The sequence below is a fragment of the Myotis brandtii genome, unplaced genomic scaffold (genome assembly GCF_000412655.1).
Source record: "Myotis brandtii unplaced genomic scaffold, ASM41265v1 scaffold19, whole genome shotgun sequence".
In the NCBI taxonomy this organism is placed as follows: domain Eukaryota; kingdom Metazoa; phylum Chordata; class Mammalia; order Chiroptera; family Vespertilionidae; genus Myotis; species Myotis brandtii.
This window is the reverse complement of record NW_005357075.1, coordinates 604,528-625,754: the sequence shown is the minus strand read 5'-3', so window position 1 is coordinate 625,754 and position 21,227 is coordinate 604,528. Positions and strand designations below refer to the sequence as shown.

The 21,227-nt window shown below is 42.5% G+C and overlaps 1 protein-coding gene and 1 long non-coding RNA gene across 4 annotated transcripts in view; one reads left to right on the top strand and one right to left on the bottom strand.

Annotated features, from left to right (window-relative positions):
• TNFRSF10B (tumor necrosis factor receptor superfamily, member 10b) overlaps positions 1 to 5,747 on the bottom strand; it is a 43,204-nt gene extending 37,457 nt beyond the window's left edge. The window contains exon 1 of one of the 3 annotated variants that reach the window (XM_005864587.2): positions 5,682 to 5,747. In XM_005864587.2, coding sequence (XP_005864649.1) covers positions 5,682 to 5,711 — 30 coding nt within the window. In that variant the 5' untranslated portion in view covers positions 5,712 to 5,747. The remainder of the gene's footprint in view (positions 1 to 5,681) is intronic. The other 2 variants (XM_014538297.1, XM_005864586.2) reach the window with 2 other exon arrangements.
• LOC106725808 overlaps positions 1 to 21,227 on the top strand; it is a 94,604-nt gene that overhangs the window by 22,866 nt on the left and 50,511 nt on the right. Inside the window, exon 2 of the long non-coding RNA XR_001361785.1 lies at positions 10,270 to 10,274. This is a non-coding gene — a long non-coding RNA (uncharacterized LOC106725808). The remainder of the gene's footprint in view (positions 1 to 10,269; positions 10,275 to 21,227) is intronic.

Sequence of the window (21,227 nt, the reverse complement as noted above, 5' to 3'; positions counted from 1 at the left end):
CCACGCCCTCCTCCTTCCTGATCCTGGGCCGGTAACCAAGGTATCGCCTTTCAACAAGAATCCAGGGTCCCAGGGCTAATACCCCCCCATCTTCCGGACTGTGGCCTTCTGCCCACTCCCAGCTTCTACTCCCGCCTTCCCTCCCCCGGCTCATGGACAGGTACTCGTGAGAAGGTAACCCCCATTTTGTAAAACTACTGTTTGGAATTCTCTGCTAGTTTTTAGACGGCCTCTTATTCTAAAGAAATAATGACTTTATGCCCGACCGGTTTGGCTCAGTGGATAGAGCGTTGCCCTGAGGACTGAAGGGTCCCAGGTTCGATTCCTGTCAAGGGCATGTACCTTGGTTGCAGGCACATCCCCAGTGGGGGTTGGGGGGTGGGTGCAGGAGGCAGCTGATGGATGTTCCAACTCTCTGTCCCTCTCCCTTCCACTCTGTAAAAAAAAAAAAATCAATAAAATTTATTCTTTTTAAAAATAATAAAATAGTAACTTTGCTTTCTAGCCTGCTTTAGCCTGCTTGAATGATGAGGAAGATGAACTTAGCTGTCTGACCTTGTAGGCCAGAGACTAGATACACCCGTGCTCTCAATGCCATGCCAGGTGCATTTTTTAATTGGATAGAACCGTGTTGTTTTCAAGGCCACCAGCGAGATAACCACTGCTCACGTAGGGCTGGCTCTTTAATAAAAAAGGGAAGTTCTGCTTGTAGCTTGGCCCAGAATTTGAAAGGCATTTTTCTTTGTGCCCTCGTGTAATAATAAAGTGTGACTCCAAACTCTCCGAGCATTGCTTGATGTATTCCGGTTCTCTGTAACACTCAGACATCACCTACCCAGAGCAGCTCAGTAAGGCAGGAGGTTTCTGGGTCAGGGGCTTGATCTTAGCATCTCAGTAGCCAGGTGCCTGGTTCAGAGCAAAACCCCAGTGAACAAGGGTGGATAGAATGAAGGACACAGAGGTCAGGACCAGTGGGTCTGATTTCAGGTCACCAGGAGGCTTCCACACCTCCCCATCACAACCTCACCTGTCCTGGTAACTCCCGGTCCATCCTGTGGCTTGTGGTCTCAGGTTCTCATGCCCTCTCATCTCAACCCGACTGTTTCCTCGTGCTGCCAGGCAAGCTGGAGGAACCCACTGCAGCCTCTCTTCTGGATTTTCTTTTCCTCTTAGATTTTTTTAAATCTTTATTGTTGAAAGTATTACTTATGTTCCCCCCCGCCCCGCCCCCCTGGCCTTCAGCACCCTATTTTCTGTGTCTTTTGTTGATCCCTTCCCACCTTCCCCTGCAGTCTGTTCCATGCTTCTGTGTTTCTGGATCTATTTTGTCCATCAGTTTATTTTGTTCATTAGATTCCACATATAACTTAGATCATGTGATACTTGTCTTTCTCTTACTGGCTTATTTCAATTGCCATAATGCTCTCTAGGTCCCTCCCAGGCTGGCTCAAAGGGCAAGAGATCCTTCTTTTTTACTGCTGCTTAGTATTCCATGGTGTAAATGTACCACAGCTTTTTTATCCACTCATCTACTGATGGGCACTTGGGCTGTTTCCAGATCTTAGCTATTTTAAATTGTGCTGCTATGAACATAGGGGTGCAAACATTCTTTCTGATGGTGTTTAGGGTTTCTTAGGATATATTTCTAGAAGCAGAATCACTGGGTCAAATGGCAGTTCTATATTTAGTTTTTTGAGGAAACTCCATACTGTTTACCATAATGGCTGCACCAGTCTGCATTCCTTCCAGCAGTGTACTAGGGTTCCCTTTTCTCCACATCCTCACCAGCACTTGTCATTTGTTGATTTGTTGACAGTAGCCATTCTGACAGGTGTGAGGTGATACCTAATTGTCATTTTAATTTGCATCTCTCTGGTGATCAATGACTTTGAGCATTTTTTCATATGTCTCTTGGCTACCTGAATTCCACTTTGGAGAAGTGTCTATTTAGGTACCTTGCCCATTTTTTTTGTTTTGTTTTGTTTGTGTGGGATTTTGTTGTTGTTGTTCTTAATCCTCAACTGAGGATATTTTACCATTGATTTTTAGGAAGAGTGGAAGAGAGAGGGAGAGACAGAAACAGCAAAGTGAGAGACCACACATTGATTGGTTGCCTCCAGCCCGAGCCCTGACCAGGGCCTAGGCCAGAGAGGAGCCTGCAACCGAGGTATGTGCCCTTGACCAGAATCAAACCTGGGACCCTTCGGTCCATAGGCCAATGCTCTATCCACTGACCCAAACCGGCTTGGGCAGTTTACCATTTTTCAATTGGATTGTTTGTCTTCCTTTTGTTAAATTGTATGAGTTCCTTATATGTTTTGGATATTAACCGTTTATCAGATGTATCATTGCTAAATATGTTCACCCATACAGTGGGCTCCCTTTTTGTTTTGTTGAGGGTTTCTTTTGCTGTGCAGAAGCTTTTTATTTTGATGTAGTCCCATTTGTTTATTTTCTCTTTAGTGTCCTTTGCCATAGGAGATGTATCCATAAACATATTGCTATGAGAGATGTCTGAGATTTTGCTGCCTATGGTTTCTTCTAGGAATTTTATGGTTTCACGATTTACACTTAAGTCTTTTATCCATTTTCAGTTTATTCTTGTGTATGGTGTAAGTTGGTGGTCTACTTTCATACTTTTGCATGTACCTGTCAAATTTTCCCAACACCATTTATTGGAGAGACTGTCTTGACTCCATTGTATACTCCTGCCTCCTTTGTCAAATATTAATTGAGCGTAATGACTTGTGTCAATTTCTGCGTTCTCCATTCTGTTCCATTCATCTATATGCCTGTTCTTATGCCAGTACCAGGCTGTTTTTATTACAGTGGCTTTGTAGCATAACTTGACATCTGGTATTGTGATTCCTTCAACTTTGTTCTTCTTTCTCAAGATTGCTGGGGATATTCGGGGTCTTCTTTAGTTTTAGTTCCATATAAATTTTTAAAGTATTTATTCTAGATCTGTGAAATATGCTGTTCGTATTTTAATAGGGGTTGCATTAATCTAGAGATTGCTTTGGGTAATATGGATATTTTAATGATGTTGATTCTATCAATCCTTGAACACAGTATATTTTTCCACTTGTTTATATCTTCCTCTATCTCTTTTTTCCAACATCCTGTAGTTTTCCGAGTACAAGTCTTTTACCTCCTTAGTGAACTTTATTCCTAAGTATCTTAATTTTTTGTTGCAATGGTAAATGAGATTGTTTGTTTAGTTTCTTTTCTGAGAATTCATTATTGGTGCATAAAAAAGCCATCGATTTATGGTGTTGATTTTTGTATCCTGCTATATTCCTGAATTATTTATTAAATTCTAGTAGTTTTTTGGTGGCATCTTTAGGGTTTTCTAGGTACAATATCATGTTGTTTGTGACAAGTGTGAGGTGATACCTAATTGTCGTTTTAATTTGCATCTCTCTGTTGCAGAGTGGTGCAGCCAATGTGGACGCCTTTTATTTCTTCTTCTTGTCTGATCACTGTGCCTAGGACAGTGATAGCGAACCTTTGGAGCTCGGCGTGTCAGCATTTTGAAAAACCCTAATTTAACTCTGGTGCCGTATCACATATAGAAATTTTTTGATATTTGCAACCATAGTAAAACAAAGACTTATATTTTTGATATTTATTTTATATATTTAAATGCCATTTAACAAAGAAAAATTAACCAAAAAATGAGTTCATGTGTCACTTCTGACACACGTGTCATAGGTTCGCCATCACTGGGCTAGGACTTCCAGTACTATCCTATCTAATAGAGAAACATGGTAATTGACCATACCTTCGCTATGCTTCCCATTGGATAATCAGGGTGATATGCAAATTAACTGCCAACAAAAACGGCAGTTAATTTGCATACCTAGGCGCAATGCTGGGAGGCAAAAGGGGAAGGACAGAAGAAGCCGCCTGCCGCTGACGGTGATCGGAAACCCAGGCAGCAGGCAAGAGCCGGTGGCAGGGCAAAGGCGGCCCAGGAGACGGACAAGCCACCCGCCCGAGGTCCCAGGCTGCAGCCACCCGGAGAAGCTGCCAGCCCTGTGGTCCAGGGCGCTAGCACCTATGGCCAGGGAAATAGGTTCCCTTTTCTCCTACTGCAGTCATTACTTCAATATTCCCCTTCTGAATTTCTCTCCTGTGCTGCAACCCAACTCCACTTTTCATCGGAAGGATACGGAACAGAGAGAGCAGTGTTAAAAGCTTACATTTTTAAGCCAGTAAGGTTGGTACTTAAACATATAAATGGAAAACTAGAGTCCTTAAGGTAACAAAAGCTACAAAGGACAGGGACAGCGCATGACCTATTATATCCAGCAATCCATATGGGGACTGAAAACTTTGCAATGATGACAATTAGTGAAGATATGAATCAACTAAAATAGTTGACAGGGACAATTCTTCCATCTTTGAAAATATCTACATCAAATCTGTTTAAATTGATTTTCATCTGCATAATATAACACATTCTGACAAGACCACCACCACCACCAATGTGGTCAGTGTTGTGCTGATAAATGTTTAATAACTGAGAGATCCCCCTCCCCGAGTGCACAAATTTTTGTGTACCGGGCTACTAGTCACTATATAGAAAAGGCTAAAAAGCTAAGTGTCTGTCCATCTGACCGGTAGCTATGACGCATACTGACCACCAGAGGTCAGATGCTCAACGCAGGAGCTGCCATGATGGGCACTGGCCATTTTAAAATAAACGGCACCATGGACATGGTGCTGACAAACCAACACTCGGCTTCCCCCAAGTGGGACATAGGCCCTGCCACCACCCCAGAGCGACACTCCACCAAATTGATGCCAATGCTGCCAACACCCCATGCCACAAAATGCGGCCCACAGCCCAGCCCAGCCCAGAAACGGTGGCTGTGGGCACCAGATAATGATGTCACATAGCAACGCCCAGCTTCCTCTCCCTAGCAACTAGCTTCCTTAGAGTTTCTTCAGCCCAGGAACCTGACTTGCTTTAGAGCCAGGTGCAAACATTTTACAGTTTAACCAAATGTTTGTGAAGCGTTTTCCCATGCCTCATCTCATTTGATCCTCACAGAAGTCCCAGAGTAGGTAGATAGGAGACTTGGTAGAATCCTATTTTCTTTTCATTAGCCAGAAAAACAGAGATTTAGAAAGTTTAGAAACTTGACCCAGCTGAAAAGAAGAAATGGTCGACCTTGAAAATGACTTCAGATTTTCGCACTGTGCAGAATTATAGTCAAACACTGCTACAGTTAAATATTTTATTCTTTGTTTTCCCTGCGTGATCTACAATAATCATCTACTTCGTGTTGATATTTACTGATGTGTTGCTGACAATTACCTGAACAAGAAGTTGGGGTGCTTCACTGGGTTGGAAAAAGTTTAGCTAAATCAGAAAGCAGGTGTAATTAAGTAAGTTTATTCTATATCTATAAAAGGCTAAGTTGACTCGCACATACACGATACATATAAAGCTCTCGCTGGCACCAATTGCATGCATGTGTTTCGATCTGTCATTATCAATCATGAATTTTGTTGACAGTTATAGAGAAAGGGTGAATAGGTGCCCAGTAAATAATGGATGATTCTTCAGCATGTTCAAAATATCCATGACTAAAGGTATGACGACGGCAAACAGTACTCGCCGTAGACGTAAGGAATCCAGTAAGGAATATTACTGGACACCTAATATTTACCTGACCCTGATGTAGATGCTTTACATCCATTGTCTTATTGGACAATAAGGTGAGGAGGTATTAGCAGCCCATTATTGCAGATTCAGAAAGCTGAGGCCCTGAAAGATAATGAAACTTGCTCAGGTGAGGTTCCTACCTTTCAATAATCGAACTCCAGCTCTTCTTATTCTAGATTCTGCTTTTTCTCTCCACTGTGATAAGTCACTGAAAAGCTCACCCAGACAATGGGGCCCAGGCTGCATACTTTTGCATAGAACACTATCGCCTCTGTGTGGGAGGGGTCCCACCTTGTTTCATTTCTTTATTCAAGGTTCCAAGGAAAGAACCTTGCCCAGTGCCTGACAAACCATGTGCTTGGTAAATGTTGGCTGTTCAAGTGAATGAATGAATTCTGTTGCTCAGAACATGCACACAGTGCCACGGAGGGTCCTGAATGCTACCCACTGTCACTGGGAATACTGAGAGCTCCCTTTGCCCATGAGGACAGAGCTGTCCTGCTCCATCCAGATGCCCCGACAGCAGGTCCTCAGGCTGTGGCTCTCCGTGTAAGGTAGCTGGTCAGGGAGGTGTCAATAAAAAAAGCCAACTCTGGATTTTCCAAATCCCTCAATTCCTGTCTGTTGCAGCACCATTGTACAAGACAGGGCGAAAAGGATTGTCTACCTGGTACAAGTCAGGTGTGGCCAAGAGGGAAAGTTCATCCCTTTTGTCCATTCTCCACTTCCTGGGCATTCCTATAAGAATCCCTCTCCCGGAGGACTAGGGAGGAGTCCTCCTGAGTTTCCTGCTTAAGAAAACTGGACAGGAATGACGCTGTTACTAAAAAGGGAAGTTACAGGGGAAAAAAGGAGACATATGTAATACCCTTTGTAATACTTTAAGCAATAAAAAAAAGAAGAAGAAGAAGAAAAAAAAAGAATCCCTCTCCCACCATGCTTCTATCTGCTATTGTTCTAGGACAGTGATGGCAAACCTTTTGAGCTCGGCGTGTCAGCATTTTGAAAAACCCTAACTTAACTCTGGTGCCGTGTCACATATAGAAATTTTTTTATATTTGCAACCATAGTAAAACAAAGACTTATATTTTTAATATTTATTTTATATATTTAAATGCCATTTAACAAAGAAAAATCAACCAAAAAAATGAGTTCGCGTGTCACCTCTGACACGCATGTCATAGGTTCGCCATCACTGTTCTAGGAGAATCTTACATTTAGATTAACAAGAGCAAAGGTCTTTGCACAACAGTACCAATGAGGAGCAGTTTTATTACTATCAAACAGATAGGAAGGATTGAGAGGTTTTTTTTTTTCAATATTTTTCTTATCAAAGAAGATATCAATCCAAGCATTTTATTACAATTCAATTAAAAGGTGTGATTTTCTTCAAATAAATTATTTGTATTTCTTATCAAGGTGAATTCTTTGTACTGTAACCCTGATGAATTAGATCCTCTAGTAAATGCATTTTTAACTGGCTGTTTCTGCTAAGGGTTTCTAATTATCCAGACATAAATTTATTTTATTTATTGTAGTTTAATCTTTAGGATTTTTAAACTATGCAATCATATTAGAGGAAAAAATTGTGATTATTTTACTTTCTCCCTTCCAAGAGTCTTGCCTTTTATTTTATTTTTCAAATTTTTTTTTATTTTGGAGTAATTTAAAATTTTAAACAGTTGAAAAGACAGTACAGAGGATTCACCTATACTCTTCATCTAGCTTCCGCTAATATTAACATCTTACATAATAGCCATGGAACATTGCCAAAACTAAGATATTAACATCAATATAATTAGTTTTCCTTTGTTGTTGTTATTATTACTACTATTATTATTACTATTATTATTAATGCTATTCCACCCGTTTTTCTCTAATTTTTTTCTGTTTTAGAGGCCATATTGCAGTTAGTCTGGGACCCTCTTTTTTATTATTATTAATTTCAGAGAGGAAGGGAGAGGGAAAGAGAGATAGAAACAATGATGAAAGAGAATCATTGACTGGCTGCCTCCTGCACACCCTCCATTGAGGATCGAGCCCAAAAACCAGGAATGTGCCTTTAACCAGAATCAACCTGGGACCCTTTAGTCCACAGGCCAATGCTCTATCCACTGAGCCAAACCAGCTAGGGCTTTGGGTTTTTTGTTTGTTTGTTTTTAGTCTGTGATCGTCTTAAATGCAGATTCTGCATTTTATGAAATATCTTAAATATTATTTATTTATAATCATTTTTTTATTTTTCAATTACAGTTGACATACATTATTATGTTAGTTTCAGGTGTACAGCCCAGGGATTAGTCATTACATAACTTATTAAATCATCATCCCAATAAATCTTACACCATACATAGTTATTAGAATATTACTGACTATATTCCCTAATCTATACTTTACATCCCATGACTATTCTGTACAATCAATTTGTACTCCTTAATCCCATGATCCTTTCACTCATCTTCCCAACCCCTCTTCCATCTGGCAATTATCAAAATGTTCTCTGTATCTATGAGTCTGTTTCAGTACTACTTGTTCCTTTATTTGGTTTTTAGATTCAGTAGTTGATACATATGTATTTATTGACATTTTATTGTTCATATTTTTACCTTTTCTTTTTCTTCTGCTGCTTAAAAATCCTTTAACATTTCATTTAATAACTAGAGGCCCAGTGCATGAAATTCATGCATGGCAGGGGGGGTCCCTCAGCCCGGCCTGCACCCTCTCCAATCCGGGATCCCTCGGGGGATGTCCAACTGCTGGTTTAGGCCCGATCCAACTGGCAATGAAACAACCCTCTCGCAGCTGGGACTGCTGACTCCTAACCACTCACCTGCCTGCCTACCTGATCGCCCCTAACCCCTCTGCCTGCCTGCCTGATTTCCCCTAACTGCCCTCCCCTGCTAGCCTGATCACCCCTAACCACCTCTTCCTCATCCCCTGCCACTGTGGCTTTGTCTGGAAAGAAGGCAGGATGACTGAAAGATGTCCAGTTGACCCAGTCTAATTAGCATATTACCCTTTTATTAGTATAGATGGCTTGATGATGAACTCTTTTAGCTTTTTCTGTGTGGGAAGCTCTTTGTCCTTCAATTCTAAATGATAGCTTTGCTGGGTAATCTTAGTTGTAGGGTCCTTGCTTTTCATCATTGAATATTTCTTAAAAATCCCTCTGGCCTGCAAAGTTTCTGTTGAAAAATCAACTGACAGTCGTATGTGAACTCCCTTGTAGGTAACTAACTGCTTTTTCTGGCTACTTTTAAGATGATCTTTGTCTTTGACCTGCCTTCTTTGGGTACATCTTATTTGGGCTCTCTATGCTTCCTGGACTTGTATGCCTATTTCTTTCATTGGGTAAGGGGAATTTTCCTTCACTGTTATTTTTAAAATAGGTTTTCAGTTACTTGCTCTCTCTCTTCTTCTTCCAGCATCCCCATGATGCAAATGTTGGTATGCTTGAAGTTGTCCCAGAGGCTCCTTACACTATCCTCATTATTTTGGATTCTTTTTTCTTTTTGCTGTTCTGATTGGGTATGTTTTGCTTTCTTATCTTCCAAATCTCTGACTTCATCCTCAGCTTCATCTACTCCACTGTTGATTCCCTATAAATCATTCTCCATTTCAGTTAGTGAAGCCTTCATTTCTGGCTGGTTCTCTTTTATGTTTTCTACCTGTTTTTATGTTTCCTATCTCTTTGTTGAAGTTCTCACTAAGTTCATCTACTCTTCACCTAAGTTAATTGTGCATCCTTACATGTGCCATGTTTTGAACTGTGCATCTAGTAGATTGCTTGTCTCCATTTTGTTTAATTCTGTTTCTGGAGCTTTGTTCTGTTCTTTCATTTGGAACATGTTTATCTCTTCATTTTGGCAGCCTCCCTGTGTTTGTTTCTATGTATTCGGTAGAGCCAGGCTTGGTAGAGTGGCCTAATGCAATAAGTGTTCTGTAGGTCCAGTGGCACAGCCTCCCTGATCACACAAGCTGGGCACTTGAGGTGCACCACCTGTGTGAGCTCTGTACACCTGCTTCTTGTAATTGAGTCTTGATTGTTGTGGGTATGACAATGGGACTGATTTACCCCAAAGCCAATTGACTGCAAAGATTGGGATCACAGACCACTGATCTCCAACTACTGTGGAGAATCAACTGTGCAGGGGCTCACCCCACAGAGCAGGACTTACTTCAGTGGGGCTCTGGTGCCCACTGAGTCTGCTCCTTGAGTGTGTTGCTTGTGGAGGTGGTTAGGTAGTGGTGCTTTGAAATGGTCTGAAGCTGTCCACTGGATGTGCTGACTCTGAGGCCTCCTGGGAGGTGCAGACCCAGGTCAACTGCCACTTGTGTTCTGCCCACAGCCACCCAGCATGAGCTACAAAGTAGTCTTCAGATGGTTGCTATTTGTGCTGGGTTTGGAAGTGCCCAGGCAAGGTCAACCTGTGAACCATAGTGGGCTGCCACTAGTGCCATATGTGAGGCCACTTAGCAAGAAGTACAGGGCTTACTGAGGCCAGATGCTGCTTACTTGGGAAATTTTAGGAAAAATCTGAAGCATGAGCCAAGACAGGCCATTCATATGGAAAAGCCACTGGAAAGAGGAGCTCAGGTGGACCCAAAAATTGGGTAGAGTGGATCCTCAGGGAATCACCAAGGCAGAGCAAACAGTGTGAGCCAGGTTGATGGCTCCTCATGGGGAATCTCAGCAGCTGATAAATCCCTCCCAATTTTTATCCTCCACACTTGGGTGCAGGACCAGCCTGTTCAGCATTTGCACTTCTCCTACCAGTCTTGAGGTGGCTTCTTTAATGTCCTCGTTCTAGAACTTCTATTGAGCCAGATTTCAGGTGGTTCTGAATGATGGTGGTTCTGTAGTTTAGTTGTAATTTTGATGTGGTTATGGGAGGATTCGAGTACCACATTTACCTACACTGCCATCTTGACTGGAAGGAAGTTGCTTTTTATTTTTGTTTCATGTCTTATTGCATATGCTAGAACTTTCAGTACAATGTTCAATGATGGTTTGAGAAGGTAGGCATTTTGGTTTTGATTTGGTTTCATTGGGAAGGACTAAAGGCCTTTCACCATTACTAATGACATTGGCTCTTGTTTTTCAACAGAAAATTTTATTGTGATATATGCATCCCCCTATTCTGATCTGTTTTAAGAATAAGAATAAGTGTTGCCACCTCTTTCTTCTGCCATTCCTGGTGCTGTTCCTGTGCTTGATTGGTGTGGATCTGGCACCTTTTTTGTGAAGTGACAGTTAAGGAGACTCCAGCACTTGCCATGGCCAACAAAAGTGCAAGGAAGGAGTCAAAACTGAGAACAACTATCATATTAATTTGAAGGTGGCAGAGCAGGATGGTTCTGTGGTGCCATGCAAGACACCACTTAGTAAACTAATGAAAACCTGTTGTGAATGGCAGGGTTTGTCAATGAGGCAGATCAGATTCCAATTTGACAGGTAACCATTCAGTGAAACAGACACATCTGCACTGTTGGAAATGGAGGATGAAGATAGAACTGATAATGTTCCAGCAGCAGACATGAGGTGTCTGGTGAAAAGGGAACTCCTACTTTACTCCAGAACTCTGTTCCTTCAGACAAAGACATTCTCAATTAGAAAACCACAATTTTGTTTCACCATGTTCTGACTGCTACAGTCAAGTTCTCTCTATTTTTTCATCTTCCCCTTTTTTTCCCTTTCCTGTACATAAAATAACTGATGTATGTGCACAGCATTTTCATTTTTTTAACTAAGTGGACAATGGTATGTTTTGATCAACATCAAATAGAGATGGGATGGGGAAAAATACTGGTTCTGTGGAAATGCCCCTTTCTCTATTAGTGGCATGCTCATTTAATACTTATCTTTATATTCCAGCAAGTTATGTTTTTTCATTTATCATTGTAAACTAGGGACAATGTTACAACTTTTTTGTATGTAGCTTATATGTAGGATAATCTGTGTTTTAATAGGAATAAATTACTCTAAAAGAAATAAAACCTAGATACTCTTCCCTTCAAGTCAAGCATCTTGTTATTTAAATAAACTTCTTGTTTAAAATGAGGGTGGGATGGGAAATGATGAGAATAGGTATTTAATTTTGCTAAATGCCTTTTCAGTTTCATTGGGACTATATGATGTTTTATTTAGACTACTAATATGGTACATTATTGTTAGTCACAACACCTTCATATTCTTGGATAAGACCTTAATTTACATTTTCCAAGGTGCCTATATATTTTTTTTCTTTTTTCCTCTGTTGAGTTTTATTAAAAGCCTGTGAGGAAGTGACTATCTCTTATAGGGATGAATGGGAATTGACTAGAAGGGGCAAAGTGGATTTCCTGGGGTGGTGGAAACTTTCTGTCCTGATTGGGTAATGATTACATATGAGTATACAGTTGTCAAAGCTGAAGTGGAATCCTCAAGTGAGCTGTTTACTGCATATATGAGTAAACAGTGGCACAGTTGTTGAGTTATGCAGTATGAGAGTTTCTGTCCTTTTCCATAGAGACCCAAGAGGGGAGGTGGCAGCCGCAGTTCACACAGCTGGATGATGTTTAATCATATTAGAATCCAGGACTCCTGATTTACATTCGAGGACCTTCTCCACCATAGTTACAGGATCCAGCAAAAGCTGAATGGTCTCAGATGAGAAGACTGAGTAAGTTAAAGTTGATGCCCTGGCCAGGTAGCTCAGTTGGTTGGAACACGATCCCAATATGCCAAGGTTGCAGGTTCCATTCCCTCATGGGGGTACATGCAAAAGCAGCCAATGAATGTATAAATACGTGGAACATCAACACTCTCTCTCTCTCTCTCTCTCTCTCTCTCTCTCTCTCTTTTAATTGTCACTGATCTCCTTTTACTTTTAAAAATATATAACCTCGGAGGTGCTTCCCACATGTGGCCCAGCCTGGCCACTGCCTCGTCACTCCTTCGGCGAGCTCAGTGGCCAATGGTCCTTGCGGAGGCCCAAGTTATCTTAAAGACCATAGACACGGATTGACAGAGAGGGGAAAAGCAATTTCTATGCCTCTGCATTAACTCTCCCTACCCTCCTAGATCCGACAAGTGTTTTGGTTTCATCCATATACACTTGTGAATCTTTGTTCTCAGTGATGAATTTTGTTAAGTCTCGTAATAGGAGTAGCCTGATGGATGAAAGTAGTAGCTCGTGCATAACTCTGAAGGTCACGAAATATAAACCTGATGTAAAATCTCTGTCATCAGTGATGCAGCAGCAAAAGTCCCACTGATAATATCAAATGGAGTCATAAAGTTTTCTGTCGGACTATCAGTGTACATGTGTACATTAAAAAGTAAATGTATTTTTCATTATCATATATTGTGTTTTTGTCACTCGAATGAATTTTATTATTTATTCAAGGTTCTTCACATATGTACACCTTAAGAGATATCAAGTAGGCGTAACATGTTCTCAAAAATTAGGGTTGGCACACAGAAGAATTTTGAGTCAGAGATTTTGCTGGTTTTGGCACGCACTCACAAAAAGGTTGCTCACCCCTGCCCTAGAGAGGTTATGTGCAGACTTCAGAGCACCAGGAGGCTGTGTTTGTGGCCCATGGGTGCCTGGCAGGTGGGTGGCGGGATGGAGTCTACATGGTGGCGGATCTGTAGGGTATGGCTGTCTGGCTCTCGTGCCTGGCCACCACCTACTCCTATGTGGTCTTCTGCAAGGGGCTGACCTGCACGCTGCTCATCTTCTACTTGGCCTAAACTTCCCCTACCTCTATGTATTGCGTCTTCCATGATGCTCAACGTCCACTCCAAAATTTGCTGAGGTTCCTGACCTGCCAGCAAGTGACCTTCCTGACCACCTAGGGCTGGGATCTTGTATGCCAGGTTCCTTCCAGGTTGGCTTTCCTGGGAGGGCTTTGTAAATATTGGATCCATAAGTAAAGTTGACCTCAGTCTTTATGAGTGGCTTGTCACTGCTGAGTCATTCTCAAATAAATTCATATTGAGATCAATTGAAGACCTTCCACAGACTGAGACAGGCATGTCCTTGGGCTCCCTGCATCAGAGAACACAGCATGGGGTAGAAGAGGGACTCTGGGTACCTGCCGCACAAAAGTGCAGGGAGAGGACTCAGACAAAGTACTGTGTAGCCTCTGAACACAGGAGAGCCCTCACCTACCAGATGCACTTTCTTGGGTGAATAAACCTGTGGTTGATATACATGTAAATTCACAAAATGAGACCTTATCATTGGAAATGAAAATTGATCTGAGTGAGGCCAACCTCGTGCTTCACAATGGCACTAAAGTACTTGCATATTTGAAAGAATCAGTAAGAAGAAATTCTGCTTCCACATTGGCTCAGGGTAAGACTATGTATCTGTCCTTTGCTCCTGCCAAAGAGCATTTTGCTGGGGTGTCCTGTGGTGTTAAGGAGGCCCGGGTGAGGGACTGGCTGGGAGGTGAGCCCTGGGATCCATAGGACCACAGAGGAGAGCCTTGGCGGGTCAGGACTACCACGCTGTCAGAAGCAGTGAGAAATGTGAATTTCTGAGGATGAACCAAGTGCTTTTGTTGAGGGGTGAGGCTCTGAGCTGGAACCGTCTCTCCTGCATTCAGTCCTTCTACAGCACTGAAGTGTTTCCAAATGATGATACACACTGTGTTTCCCCTGGTCCTTCAGAGCCCATACTTTCAGGCAAACAGCAGAATGCAGGAAAATACTTCCAAGTGTAAAAAGTATCTCAAATGATCTGCAGGTAACACTGAGACTTCTGACTAGGAAAGCTTTTTAAGGAACAAAGCCATTATGCCAGTTAAGGTGGGAGTAAAAATAGTGAGATTAATGTACAAGTTTGTGGGGAAGCACAGGACTTGGTTAGAAAGTCTGTAAGGAGGATTCTCTGAAAGGTTAGGGGCCTCTTAGGGCGACCTTGCCAAAGGCAGCAGCTCCTGCCTTGATTTTTCCAAACAAGTCCGAGCCCCCTGGTGTTTTGCTGGAATCTTATGATAAATCTTTTAGACATGACCTTGTAGACGTATGTGCTTTCTCAAGGATACTTACCCTGCTGATTATATCTAGAGGTTAATTTTAGTTCAAGCTGTTGTTACAATAAAAGCCTAAGGAGACAAGCAATCGAGGCTGTTTTGGTGCCTCCTTCCAACCAGCCCCTTAGCCTCTCTTTCACAGAAATGTGTGTCAGAGTAATCTATTCATCCGTCACTCAGGGTCTGCTGGCCAGTCCTGGCACAAGTTATCCTAGAATGGCTTCTTTCTATTTAGTCTGGTGCAGCCCTGAAGTTCCTGCTCTGGTTTCTGTGTCCAGAGGTGGCTATACTAATACCATGAACATATAACAATTATCAACATACTAGAGGCCCGGTGCACAAAAATTTGTGCACTCGGGGGGAGGGGGGTCCCTCAGCCCGACCTATGCCCTCTTGCAGTCTGGGACCCCTCGGAGGATGTCCACCTGCTGGCTTAGGCCTGCTCCCTAGGGGGTCAGGCCCAAGCTGGCAGTCAGACATAACCTCTGGCAGCCCGGCAGCCCTCAGGGGATGTCCACTTACCAGCAGGGAGCAGACCTAAGCTGCAGTCAGACATCCTTAGTGCTGCTGAGGAGACAGGAGAGGCTCCCACCACCACCGCTGTGCTGGCAGCCATCAGCCTGGCTTGTGGCTGAGCAGAGCTCCCCCTGTGGGAGTGCACTGACCACCAAGGGGCAGCTCCTGCATTGAGCATCTGCCACCTGGTGTGTCATAGTGACCAGTCATTCCCAGTCATTCTGCTGTTAGGGTCAATTTGCATATTACCCTTTTATTATAGAGGATATGCACTCAACATCAGAGTTCCTAAATATATAAAGCAAACACTCACAGAATTGAAGAATGAGATCTCCAGTACCACCAGGAGACTTCAATATCCCATTGTCAATAATGGATGGAACAACCAGACCAGAGATCAATAAGGAAATAGAGGACTTGAACAAAAATATAAGCCAATTAAACACAGACATATACAGTAAACTTTAGCATACAATAGCAGAATACTCATTTTTCTCAAGTGTATATGGAATAGTTTCCAAAATAGACCATATATTAGGCCACAAGTCTTAATAAATTTAAAAGATTAAAATTATACAAATTATTTTTTAATCACAATAAAATGCAAGTAGAAATCAGTAGCTGAAGAAAAACTGAAAAATCTAGAAATGGTGGATATAAAGCAACTCTTAAACAATAGCTCAAAGAAGAAACCACATGGGAAATAAGAAAATATTTCTTGAGACAGCAAAAATTAAAAAAACACAACATATAAGTAACTATGTAATGCAGTGAAGGCAGTGCCATGGGAAATTTATAGCTTGAAATGCTTACTTTAAAACAGAAAAGATCTCAAATCAACAAGGTAATTTTACACCTAAAGAAACTATAAAAAGAACAACAAACTAAACCGAAATCTAGCAAAAGAAACGAAATAGTAGAGATTATAGCAGAGATGAACAAATAAGGGAATTGAAAAATAATCAAGGGAACTAAGAATTCATTCCTCAAAAAGATCAAACAGAATTGGTAAATCTCTAAGATGAAATTTTAAAACTAAAGAAAACTCAAGTAACTAAAATCAGAAATGAAAGAGGGCACATTATAAACAATCTTATAGGAATTAAAGGTTATAAGGGAGTAAAAGTGAAAAATTATATACCAACAAATTGGATAACCTACACAAAATGGGTAAAGTCCTGGGAAGGGTAAGAGTCTGGAAGCCACTCAGGCTGTCCCTGCTTTGTAACACAGGTCCTAGCTGCCTCAGCCATGACCACAGGGCAGGACTGAGTTCACCAGCCACTAGTTGCCCAACAAGAATGAAATGGCAGTTTCTCGGGCAAGTGCTGTCCACCAAGTATATTCTAAGACTGGTCTCCAACCCTTGTCTCTTGGTCCTTTTGGCCCTCTGATTCCTGCAGCTCCTGGTTCTTTATCCATAGGTATTTATTAGATGTATTTTTTGTGCCAGACACTTGCTAGTGGAGGGCATAAGGTGAGATAGGAACCATGAGGATACTGAGTGATAGGTGGGAGAGAGACTGTGTTAGTGAGATGGCCTTGATGCAGAGAGCCACTGTCCTTGGTGCAGAGAGCCAGGTAGAGGAGTTCTCAGAGAGCACCCCAGAACTATGGCCTCAGGGGGTGGAAGCTGGGCTTGTTCGAGCAAAGCTAGGGGGTACCTGGTGTGAATGAGGTGTGAAGAGGTCACAAGGGCAGGTGGGAGAAGATCACACAGGACACTGTAGGGAGCATGGGTTTCATTTTGTGAGTGAGAGACATTTCCAAAAAGTTTTAGGCAGAGAACTGATAGGATCAGATTTGTATTTCCCATGCACATTCTTGGATTAAAGGTGTGTGTGTGTGTGGGGGGGGGTGTGTGCAAGACTGGAAGTTCCTGGTGGATCCTCCAGGGCATGTCTATAAAGAGTAGCCCTTGGTGTTCTACCTGGAGGGGTATCTGTGTTCCATGTGGTTCTCTGTACAGGAAAGGTACCAGAACCACGCCTGGTAGGAGTTTAACTGGGGGATTTGCCCCACATGTTTCCTTCTTTCCCCACTTGGATGAGTTAGGAATTGATCTTCTCCTGAACAAGGGCATCCAGAGCGGTCAAGAGTAGTACCCAGGGATTCTTAAACTCCTTTTAAGAATATCCATTTCCTTTGTTACTGTGTGCATCATAGGAGTGACTTTTGTACCCTTCCGTTAGGGCAAGTCCACACTGTACATGTGGGCTTGTCCAGGCGTCAGGACATGGAGAGAGAAGGACCCAGTCCCAACAAGCACTCAAAAACAACTGTAAATGCAGGAAACTTCAGGTGCCTTTGGTGTGGTCTGGGAGTGAGATGGGTAGGCTTGAACAGAATGGTGAGCAGAGCTATGAGTAGATTAGGAAGGTTTGGGGCCACAGTCAGGGTGAGTGGTTAGTATTTGCTGATGGATAACACAGGGTAGGGCAAAAGTAGGTTTACAGTTGCTCATATGGACAATTATACAATCAGTAATGAAAAATACAAGAATAAAATCTGTGTTTCGCATACTCACAACTATAAACCTACTTTTGCCCCACCCTGTATGTGGGGAGTGAGGTACCAAACTGAAATGCTCAGGTGAATTGAGCCTCTGAGGGTGTGGTGTCTATAAGGCTAGCGGTCCATATCCTGGGACATCAGCACTTCTGTGGTACGTGATTCTGAGTGCTGAGGGGTCCTCTAGGAGGAGACAGTGGAAACTGAAGAGAGAGGACACAACTGAGCCCAGAGGACTGGGATATGCAGGTGTCTGTCCAGGGAGATGGATCAGCAAAAGGACTAAGAAGGAATGATATAGCATTGCCATTTTGTAATTGTTTTCTATTTGTAGTTCTTTTGTTCCTTTCTTTCTCTCATGCTATCTTCCTTTGTGATGTGATGGAGTTTTTGGAGTAATAGACTTGAATTGTTTTCTTTTTATCCTTTTTGTGTCTGCTACAGGTTTTTTCTTTGTGTGTACCATGAGGCTTTCCATCAGTATTAATGGAGGAGATTTTTAATATTTTCTTCTGCACTGATATAGTATAATCTTAGTGAGAATGGAGACTAAAATTTGGGTAAGGAATTAAGGAGACAGCATGCAGATGTCTGGGTATCTCCAAAGCACATCTGAGGGAAGAACATAGTCAGTCTGTTTTAAATTAGCCACTTTTCTTTTTCAGCCTCACATTGCTGTTTTTGTGAGTCCCTGAGTCCCATTACAGACCTTAGTGTGGGGGGAATGAGGTTAAGATTTGAGTAACTTCTCTTTAACTTCATTAAGGGAGTATTTTAAGCTAACACTCATAAAATTTTTTGTGTCCTTTTAAGTTTTTATAAAAATTTGATCCTTCCACCCTAGCTGGTTTGTCTCAGTGAATAGAGCATCGGCCCGCATACTGAAGGGTCCTAGGTTTGATTCTGGTCAAGGACACATGCCTGAGTTGCAGGATCGATCCCCAGTAGGGCGTGTGCAGGAGGCAGCCAATCAATGATTCTCTGTCATCATTGATGTTTCTATCTCTCTCTCCCTCTCCCTTCCTCTCTGAAATCAATAAAAATATCTCTAAAAAGAAAATTGATCCTTCCAAAAGTACCAATAGGACATTGGGTTAGGATAAGGACTCTCTAGAAATTGCCTTCAATATTAAAGCTTTTCTAAATCAAAGAATCCATTCTCTAGCCATTGATGACTAAGGTTTGCATAGGTATACACATTTCAACGTGACTCAAAACAACAAACCTTTTTATAACTTTGTTACCGGAGGTAGGCAAATATTAACAGGAGGAGAGCAAGGGAAGTCAGACATTGTTAAGCATGGTCAGCTGAGAAGCACGAGCCTGTTTGCTTCATCAGGAAGCTACAGATTCACACCCCAAGGAATTACACCATTGTCCCTGCAAGGAAATTAACACCCCTCCCTTCCCCACTCCAGTACTGGAGCTCGGGTTTGGGGGAGGACACAGGGGATGGTAAGGACATGCACAATAGACGTCAAATGATGCAGGGGGGAGATGCTTGACTACAGAGGCTTATCTGTCTACCTGTGAAAGGGATCATTGGCTAGGGGGGTGGACCTATCAGAAGCCCACAAAAACTTGGGAAGCAGATTGGTTATTTGAAAAAGCTCCTGGTTGTAATCCCAGGAAACAAAGAGTTCTCTATCTTTGTCTCTCTATGACCTGCACTCGCCTGGTGGTTCAGTCCTGCCATTCGTTTGTGTTCTCTCCCATCGGGGAACATGCGACCCGCATGATCCCTTTCACAGGTTAGACAGGAGTTCCTGTGAAGGACCGAATTTCCTTTCTCTGTGCTGCCTCCCTTCTGCTCAAGCACAACCTTAATAAAATTTGTCCAGAAATGTCTCTGGTGGGTCCTCTTAATTTCTATTTTGGGGAAACCAAGGACCCCAAACACCAATAACAATTATAGCCAAATATTTAAGAAAACTAGAAAAATTCAGGATCCAGTCCAGTTTACACAGGTGAATAATAACTTTAAAGACAATTGACTAGACTCTAATATCCAAAACTGTGTATTATAGTTTCTATTGAAATTCAGTTTCTCTCCCTAAAATCACCATCATTTTTACCAAAGATTGCCAAATTAAGATTAATTCACTTATTGCATATGTCTAGTTTAATGAATTTGGCCTGATTATTTGATTTGTATAAATACAACAAGAATAGCAACTGATCATATAGGCTCTCTTAAATCTGCTTTGCTGGAATTTCATAAGGACTCTCCAGATTGAACTTTAATTAGCCTTTTGAGGCTAAGAAGCTACGCCACACAGTTGCCATCAGACTTTACCTGAAATAGCCATAGATTTGGGTAAATTTCTCAGGTTTTGGGAGTTCCCAAAATTGCCTTAAGGTTCTTCTTTTGCCATCTCCCAGAAAAGCAACCTTTGTTCTTTACCTGGAAAGACTTCTATGAATTATGTAAGCAAGATACCAAGCTGTTTTTTTACCAAGGGGTTGTTACTGGTTTTCAAACTATGTTGTTGTTGTTTTTCCTTTTAGCAAGTGATTGTTTATTGACCAGTTCATACATCAATACAAACTGACAAGTTAAAAAACAGCCCTTGCCCCGTGAGACCTGAGGATGAGGAAAGTGCCAGGGTCTGGACAAAGTATAAAAGTTATAAATAAGGGGCTTTCAAATCTGAGCAGGAACGGCAACGGCCGGAGGCCTTAGACAGAAGGGGGCGGGCACAGGCCTGGCCACAAGATTCTCCCCCCACCCGTCCTCCCGCCCCTCAAGAGCTGGGGTAGGAGAAGGAAAGGGTGGCTGCCTTCTCACAAACATTAGCTGGAGTATTGCTTCCTCCTTGTGAGGGACAGGCTGGCTAAGGATTACTAAGAACCCAGCCAGCCCAGAGGGCCCAGCCTGAGCCCTATTGGGGATGGCTGTGGCCGTATGCCAGTTGGGGTTGGGGGTACAGGTGGAAGTGTGTTTCCAACCCTGACTAGCATAGCTGTAGCCTGCCAGGGGGTCCACCCTCAGCTGTGAGAGTTCTCGGGCCCAGGATTTCTCTGTAGATTGGCCATAGAGGTGGTGGTAGTAAGAACAGTAGGGCTGAAATAGGCTTCATCTGTTCAGGTGCACTCAGGCTGCTATGTCGTAATTCTTTAAAGCTTTCTGGTGACATCTAAGTCTTTGCATATGTCGTTCAATCATGACATTCCTGTCAAAGTCTTCCTAATATATAAAAACCCTGACTGGTCGATGGAGGCTCAACCAATCAGAAATCAGTCCTGCAGTCAGCGCTGGGTTGCCACACCAGCGCTGACTGCTTCCGCTGCAGGCACAGTGCCACATCACTGACTGCTGAGGGGGCTGCAAATCAGGGCCAGAGAGAGGCCTGAAGAGAGAAGCAGGGACTGATCCATTGCTTCTGTGGCAGCTTTTGATCAGCACTTGCCTCTCTCTTTCTCTCCTAGTCTGGCCAGCAGCCACGCCTCCAGCCCATTTCTCTCCAGGCCTCCACAGGGGCTGCTGATCAGCCCC